At 48.7% G+C, this 8,751-nt stretch overlaps 1 protein-coding gene across 1 annotated transcript; it reads right to left on the minus strand.

The window, feature by feature from the left end:
* Nucleotides 1–5,817: 5,817 nt before the first annotated feature.
* On the minus strand, nt 5,818–8,303 carry LOC123364273 (transcription factor SOX-17-like). The gene is made up of 2 exons (XM_045006238.1): nt 7,782–8,303; nt 5,818–7,193 (listed from the first exon to the last, which is right to left on the minus strand). The coding sequence occupies exons 1-2, from the start codon at nt 8,077–8,079 to the stop codon at nt 6,292–6,294; spliced, it is 1,200 nt and encodes a 399-aa protein (XP_044862173.1). The 5' UTR covers nt 8,080–8,303; the 3' UTR covers nt 5,818–6,291.
* Nucleotides 8,304–8,751: the final 448 nt, after the last annotated feature.

Consider the following 8,751-nt stretch of genomic DNA (forward strand, 5'->3'; position numbering starts at 1 on the left):
CCTGGGCCCTCTACTCCTTTCCCCCCTCCCCTGACTGCCCCTGGAACCCCTGCCCCTGACTGCCCCCGGCGACCCCATCCAACCCCTCTCCTTCCTGACTGCCCCCTGACTCCTGCCCCCATTCAACTCCCCTGTTCCCCACCCTCTGACCGCCCGGACCCCTATCCACACCCCCGCCCCTGACCACACCCCGAACTCCCCTGCCCTCTATCCAACCCGCCCCCGCCCCCGCTGCCTGGAGCACCGGTGGCTGGCGGCGCTACAGCCGCGCCTCCCGGAGCACCAGGACAGGCAGCCGCGCCGCCCGGCTGCAGCCAGCCAGGCAACCGCGCAGCGCAGAGCACCGGGTCAGGCCGGGCTCTGCACTAGTAAAATAATAACAATTTAAGAATGGTGTTTGCATTACAATAGCCCCCCAGAAACTTTCAAGAGCTGAACAGACATATAGGAGGGCTTGGTCCCTGTCAGAAAGAGTTTTCAAGCTTAGACTTTCTCTATACTAGAAACAAAGTTGCTTTGGGTGAAATCGAATTGATTCTAAATCTACCTAGTTAAATCAGTGCAAACCCCTGCTGTGGACCCACGCAAACCAATGTAAACATGTTTATATCAAATTAGCTTAATACAGTAAAGTCTGTAGGAATTGTGTTTAAAGGATCAGAGTCTTGAATCTATAGCCTCTATAAAATCAGCTCACTGATTTATATAGTCCTAAAGTGAAGCCAGATCTGATTTAACTGTTCTCCCTAACATGATTCTTTGTATAGTTTAGATTGAGCCTAAATGTAAAAAAATGATGTCTGCATTCAAGGCCTCATCAACACTAGGGAATTTTAATAAAAATGTCCCATCGTTGCTAATCCCACTGCAACTACACCAATATTAGCAAAACTGGGAGCCCTGGTGCAGACGGGTCTCCAGCTCCAGCAGCCATTTTCAGCACCAGGCTGATTTAATTTACCTGGTGCTGTTAACGGTCTGTCAGAGCCCTCTGCACTAGAGATTCCACTGTTGTTTACAGGCGTGCAACCTACGCCTTTGTATCAGTATAACTGGACACTCTTGTTCTGCTGTGAGTAGCTTTAATAAAACCCGTTCCCAGGCGACATAAATCAAACTGTAAAAAGGCTTTAGGGCTTGTGAATTTAAAGCAGAATAGCATATTCTGATTTGCATAAGCATAAGGAGTTATTCAGGAATAACTAGTCCACTTTAAATTCATACCCTACCTTAATCCAAATTTGTTTCTTTATGTAGACAAGATCTACTCTTGAAAATTAATTCGGAGTAAAGTAGATTGTGGATTTAAAGTGGACTAGCTATTCTGAATAACTCCCCGTGTGGATGTGCTTATTCTGGACTAATAGGAGTGCCCTTTTCCCGATTACTTAGAAGTAGATTAAACTAAACCAGAACCAAGCAATCTTATTCTGGGATAAGAGAGTCCACACAGGCAGTTATTCCTAAATAGTTATTCTGTAATAACTCCCTGTGTAAACAACCGTTTATACTAGCATAGGAGTGTTCACACAAGGGACTATCCGGTATAACTATATTGGTTTAAATTCACACCTTCGATTATACCCCCCAAACCTTTCTATATAGACAAGGCCTAAATCGTTTGTTTTTTTCTACTGATTTACTGAAATCTGTGCAGTACACCAGCTCTAACGGGGAAATTGTAAAAAAATGTCAAGACTCACATGCACTCAACTACACAACACGGCTTTACTGCATCACGGAACTAGCGTGCTGTGATTGGGAACCTCAACAAGGTGTATAGAGGAGTCATTACTTGGTGTGGGATTTTTAAATAGGAAGAAGCCCAACCTTAATAACCTTGGAGTTTAAGTGATCATAAATAAGTTTCGAAATCCTCCGACAGAGTTCACACTTCGTTTAAATAAATGGATTTAAGAAACTGACTTGCTAACAGCTCTTGTTTAGCTGGAGCCTTTTTTTTTCTCTCCCAAGGTTAGGTTAACCTGATTGCTGTATCTTTGCAAGTGAAAATATGAAAACTTCAAATCGCAAGATCTTTTTTCCCAGGCCGGGACTTGCTTCTAATCCGGATGTTAAGGCAGTAGAGACGCCTTTGTTTGTTTTTGGTTAGGAGGAAGGAGGAGATGGTAAGGATGAGCAGAAGACTGTGTATGCTTCAAGAGAACATTTAACATATTATTTATGTAAATTGCTCCCCCGTCAGCAGGAGATCTGGTGTCTGACAGGATGGACCTTGAATTAAAGCAGGGCTTGTCTTAGTATGTTACAAATCTGTCACAAACGCCTTCAAAGCATGATAACAAATGCTTAAGTGGTTACATGTTAAGTTCTTTCAACAAATTGTCCACGAACATTCTTACCAATCACTTGGGCTGTTTTCCTGGGTTTTCAATAGTCACTTTCCATAAATATCCTAGAGAACATTGTGTAACATTGTCAAAAGTGGCTACGTGATTTAGGAGCCTAATTTAAGTCTAATTTTCTGAAAGTCAAGGCGCAGGAACTGTTAGAAATGTTACATGGAGTGCTGGGGCAGTTCTCAAACATGCTACATTTTAAATTAACTTGACCAAATATTCAGAGTCAATTTTGAACTCCTAAAAGGGAGTATTGGGCGCCAGAAACCCGATTCTTACTCAAACAGGGAAGAGGAACTATATCAACTAAACCATGTATCAAATCAAATTAAAAAACACGTCCCAAATTTCAGATGCCAAATACTCTAATTGAACTGTTGAGAAATTATCTACATACCAAAAAATATTCATAGACGCTATCCGTCAAATGTTTGATTAGTGAATAACCATGTTCATAAACTGTTTGTATACAGTTACCCCCCCCCCCACCTAGCCCTCCCTCCAAAAAAAGGCAAAATTTATCAAATAACACTCACCGGTAATTATTCCCAGCTCTATAATTGTTATGTAAACTTTTCTCAAATTTGGTCATGGACATAATTTAAGTACATGACAAATATCAAAGTTCACCCAATTTTTTAACTATGTGAAAAGGCGGTGGCAATTTTACGGAGGGGGTGGAGACAAGGAATGGGGTTCAACCCATACCTCAAAAACAGCTAGAGATGTTGCTCCGACTTTCCAAAAAACACAAAGTTACCTATTTATTTCCAAGCAATTTCAGACCCAGGGAAGAACCAGGACAATTTCTGCCAAAAACGACGGGTGACAATTGATTACTTGACACTATTTTTCCATGCCTAGCTGTGGCCTGCATTATTAAAGCCACAGTACTTTTCCAGTATATTTGAGTGGGTATCATGTATATCTGTACTTAGGGACATTTCTCTAAACGTGATTTTTGATCAGACATGAACATCTGATTTTCTCATTGAGATTGCGGGGAATTTGACTGTTTTTACTGAATTTGTCCAAGTCGCTGAAATACATGTGCAGGTTAAAAGCTCTATTTGCTTTTGCATTTTTATGCTGAAGTTTGCATGGGATCAGGGCATCCTAATTTATACCGAATTCTGCTCCTGGATCTGCTTGGAGAGCTGCTGAGTTGATCGCAACAGTCATGATTCTACCAACCCTAGCAGGCGCTTCAACCTTGTATTATCCCTAGCTACTTGCGAGTAACATGTCGCGTCTTGCTCTAAATAGCCTGTCCAAAATGGACTTCCTGCTAATTTCTTTACCTGACAGAAAACATTCAACGATATTTGGCTAAAATTGCATGGTCCACATACCTCATTCAATGCAGTCACATCAAAATCTGGAATAAATAATCCCCCTCACACATACTTAATATGAGCTAAGGACATTAATATCCTTCTGTAGTCTTTCTAATGATAAAACAGATCTGCTATATTTTGCACGTACACAAATAGAGCAAAAAAAAAGGTCTGGAAGCGCCTTTTCCAAAAGGCAGCATAGGAATAATCAATGGCACTATTTTAAGTATTGTACTGCACGAGACATGAGTGGCAGAGTAGAGCCCTTGGAGATGGGGTGAGAGGGAAGGTCTAGCTATCCTACGATTCACCTGACTTTTATCTGGACAGTGAAATGAAATAGTGTCCTTTATCTGAAGACTGATGCAGACAGTGCCTGATCCAGGAATGTTGGATCAGACCCTAACGCAGTTATGTGGTATTATGTCTGAAATGTAGCATATGACTTCATTATAGTAGCAACTTTTGAATTAGAACACAAAGCTCACTTTCTTTGTACAATGTTCTACTCTCAAGATTCCTAAAATAGTAGGCATCATTCCCTGTTGTTCTGTTCACTGTGCAGTGGTGGTGTGACTATGTGTGCTGTTTACTCCACACCATTCTGTGTCTCCTCACTCAGGTTAGCTGAGAGCAGATCCCTTGCGTTTGGAATTCTACAGATAATTAATTTGTCCTAATATATGCAAAAATATCACATCGGACATAGGGTTTGCCTAGAAGTAATAATACAATTTGGTACATATCATTAGGGGGAAGCCCTTTCAAACAAATTAATTAGGACCAGATTTCAAATGTTACCATACCTTTGACTACATTTTTTGCACCTGGAAATTACAGGCACAAATTAGATAATTTATACTTCTAAATACTCGATTGTGTGGGCAGTTGGATTTAAATATTCTAAATTGCCTGTGTTTCTGCAAAATCTCTGCTAGGCACCAATCAGTGTGGTATTTGAGGGAAAGGAAAAATTCTACTCTTAAAAGATGTTACTTTACTTTTCATTGCTTTTCTTTACAATCCAGTGGCACTCTGCTTTACTCTAAAAATTAGAGCCCCGTGTCTAGATGATGGCCCTGTGTGAAAAGGATCATGACTTAACCCAAAATGGTAACATTTTCAAAGCATGTCAAATTTCACTGGGAGTGAAGTGTTAACTTAGGATAAATAAAGGAAGCAGAAGCCTGCCCTAAAACTGAATATGAATTTATAAATTCAATGTCACCACTTGGTCCACCCCTACTTCCTCTTAGTTGAAAACGTTTTCTGAAATTAAACATTTTAATCCTGTATAATTATGCATGTGTTTTTAACAGTAACACTGGAATGACTTCACCGAAAGGGTTTTTCTATTTGAAGTGGCACTGACATATTTGCAAGGTCAGACCTAAATGGAGGAGTAATGCTTACCAGTAGGAACATTAAAGTCTAAATGCCTGTTTTGACTTATTAATGGAATGCTCGGTTGCAAAGATAACAGCTTCCTGAATATTTGGGAATCAGCTATGGAAAATTGAACTCTAGAAGCCCCCCATTTTCACATGCGTGTTACAGTATGTTAACTAAAATACGTCAGATTTATGCTTGAGGGGACATTGACTCCCCTCAGTCTTTTCCCATAAGTGAATCCTCTTCCACAACGAAGACAGGTGTTCAGTCGCAGACTACATTATATCTACATGAGCTAGTTGCATTTGTTGGTTGGCACTTTTAAAGAACGATCCTGTTCCCAATGAACTCAAACGTCTGGGCTATTCATTAGATGCACGACCAAAAGAGCTGAAATATTTTGGTGTAATCTTTCCTTTCCCCTTTAACTTCAATTTCACTATATTCATACAGATAAAGCAGGTTCTATTAAAATGTTTAAGTTCAGTTAGACTCTATTAGCCTCTCTAAACCAAATCCCTTAAAAAAACCCCACTATCTGAATTTTCTAAGAGAAAACAATATTTTAAGGGGATAGATATTTATCAAATCCTTCCGCCATTTAACTGAGATAAGACCAGGTCTAAAAAAAAAAGTAGTTTGACATTACCTCCGATTATTTATATTTAAGTACAATGAAGTTCTCTTTACTGTAAAGGCTTTGAATGAAAACAGGACATTTATCTAAGTCGTTAGCTATTAACTACCGTATACATTAAAATACTAATCGTAGATGTAAGGGGCTATGAAAGTGAAAAAAATTATTATTTTTCCCTTTATTTGTAAAAAGTGCAAAATTAGTCTGTACAAAACCCAAATTCCATATGTATAAAACTGAACAGTCACAACATTTAAACAGCATCGTGAACTCTTCCAGGAGCTGATAAATTACAGTCCAACTGTGCAGCTATCTGAAGTTTAAATAGTTTTAATTTTCAGTTCAGGGTGAAACACTAGAATTGCACCACTTGGGGATCAGATGGAGAGCTGTCTTTCAAACCTTGAGTGGGTCTCTGTCACCTGTCAGTTCTCAAGATTCCAATAAATTACATAAATAGGAGCAAAGCACACACCCTTCCGTACAAGGCTTCCCATCACCGGGGAGTCCGCCACAGACTCACAGCGACTTCGCACCGCGAGAGCGCTGGGAGTGACCGTGTCTCTTAGGCGTCTGGGTAAGTGCAGTAATACACAGCAGTACTCGCATCCGAAACCACCGAGGAGAGGGGCCCGTGGGCGTCTGGCGCGGCCAGGCCGGCGTCGTGGCCCGGGAAGTGGAGCCCTAGCTCGGGCTTGCAGGCGAAGTGCAGGTACTGCTCGAACTCGGTGCGATCCACGTCGCCCAGCAACTCGTCCTGCGACAGGTGCTCCAGCGGCTCCCTGCACTGCTGCGCCTCGGGCGGCGGCGAGGGCTGGCAGGGCTGCGGCGGGAGCTGGGGGGCGCGGGCCGGGCCGGCGGGCGGGCACAGCTGCCCGTAGTAGGCGTGCAGGGGGCCCTGACAGCCCAGCAGGCTCTGCAGGGAGCTGAGCTGCCCCAGCGGCTCGGCGCGGGGCAGGTGCCTGCGGAGCGCGGCGCTGGCCTGGCTCTCGGCCCCGTGCGCGGGGTACTCGGCCGCGGGGTAGCCGTAGGGCGCCAGCTGACACTCGTCCTGCAGGGGCGGCGTGAAAAAGGCCGCCTCGCTCTCCGCCGCTTCCAGCGGGGACGGGTCCGGGGTCGGCAGGTTGTAGCCGTCGAAGGCGGCAGCCAGGGGCTGGCAGTCCCGGTAGTGGCCCAGCGCCGGGGGCAGCGCGCTCTGCACGGCGGGGTAGCCCTGCTCCGGGTAGGGCAGCGCCAGGCTCTCCACGCACATCCTGCTGCCCTCGCTGGCCAGCCCGGCGCCCGGCGCCTCCGCCAGCCCGTGCGCCAGGAAGCCGCTTTCCACGCGCTTCAGGCGCTTCACCTGCTTCCGCCGGCGCGGCCGGTACTTGTAGTTGGGATGGTCCTGCATGTGCTGCACCCGCAGCCGCTCCGCCTCCTCCACGAACGGCCGCTTCTCCGCCAGCGACAGCGCCTTCCAGGCCTTCCCTGCGGGGCGACAAACCGCGTAACCCTGCGGCTCTTCCGTGCGCCTCCCGTGCGCCCCCACCCAGCACCTGGCCGCCGGCGCCCGGCCGCCTCCATCCCCCCAGTGCGCCCCCACCCAGCCCCCGGCCGCCTGCATCCGCCCCCACCTGCCCCCTCCGGCGCCCGGCCGCCTCCATCCCCCCAGTGCAGCCCCCCAACGCCCGTCCGGCTCCACACCCCGCTACCCACCCCGGGCGCCCCCCACCCACAGCCCCCGGCCGCCTCCACCCCCCTACTCACTCCGGGCGCCCCCCACCCACAGCCCCCGGCCGCCTCCATTTCCCCCACCCCCCGCCTCGCGCTCCCCTCGCTAACCCAGTCCCCGGGCGAGAGGCACTGGCCACTCCTCCCATACCCTCTGCCCTCAGCGCACCAGCCCCGGCTCCAGTCCTCGCCCGCGGGGCAGGTACCAGCAGCACTCGGTAACTTTCCCTGCGCGCCGCTCGCAGAGGGCGGGGACCCTCCCCCACGCCCCAGCTCCGGGCCGGGCTGGGGCAGGTGGGCGGAGAAGCCTCCCCGGCCCGGCCCGGCTCACTAGCGGACACTCACCCAGCATCTTGCTGAGCTCCGCGTTGTGCAGGTCCGGGTTCTGCTGCGCCAGCCGCTTGCGCTCGTCCTTGGCCCACACCATGAAGGCGTTCATGGGCCGGCGGATGCGGGACTCGCTTTTGGCCCGGCTGCTCGCAGCCCCCGCCGGGGCCGCCTCACTCTTCACCTTGGCGTCTGCGAGGGGGCTCAGGGTCTCTGCCCACTGGCAGGGGCCCAGCGCCGGCATCATGATGGGGAGCGAGCACCTTGCCTGCGTCTGGTCGTCGCTACTGGCGTAGCCCGCATCGGGGCTGCTCATCTCGGGGCAGCCGGGCCGGAGCCACCGGGAGGAGCCGGCCTGACCCGGACCCGCCTCCGACCCCTCCCCGGGCAACAGCTGGCAGGAAAGGGACCGTCCGCTCCGAGCAGCCCCCTCTCCCCTGGCTCGGCTGGGGCAGCAGGGACAGCTCCCCGGGCGGGCTGGGCGCGCGGGGCTGGGCGCGGGGACGCCGCTGATTGAAGCAGGGTCTCCAGTGAGGGGGGCTCACGGGCTCACTGCTGGCAGCTGTCAGAGCGCGGCCCTATTTACCCAGAGCCGCGGCCAATGGCGGGCGGGGGCGGGGTTTGGGCTGGGAAGGTGACGGGGGGCTCGATGCTCTGAGCGGGGAATGGAAGAGTCCCAGCCCCGCCCCGCCCCTTCCAGCGACTCTTTACCTGTGCAGGTTACAAGACAGACAGCGCCCGGCGGGGACGGATTTTTCCAGGATTCAGATCAGAATGGGAGGGGAAAGAGCGCCTATGGGTATATGCTCTATATTGTGAGAAATCCCTTTTTAAAACTATGTAAACTCATTTGTAACCCAGTTGAATGTATCCTAGTAATAATTATTATGTTGCCGATGGCTTGAACTGGGACCAAACAAGAGCAGCACCTATTGGACAGGCATTGTACAAACACTGAATCCTAAGTGCTCCCCAAGAGTTTGTAATA

The sequence above is a fragment of the Mauremys mutica genome, chromosome 2 (assembly GCF_020497125.1).
Source record: "Mauremys mutica isolate MM-2020 ecotype Southern chromosome 2, ASM2049712v1, whole genome shotgun sequence".
Lineage (NCBI taxonomy): Eukaryota > Metazoa > Chordata > Testudines > Geoemydidae > Mauremys > Mauremys mutica.

Coding starts and splice junctions, on each gene's coding strand:
- LOC123364273 (XM_045006238.1), bottom strand. CDS start 8,079: ATGAGCAGCCCCGATGCGGGCTACGCCAGTAGCGACGACCAGACGCAG. Junction 7,194..7,781: donor GGAGCTCAGCAAGATGCTGG/GTGAGTGTCCGC, acceptor GTCGCCCCGCAG/GGAAGGCCTGGAAGGCGCTG.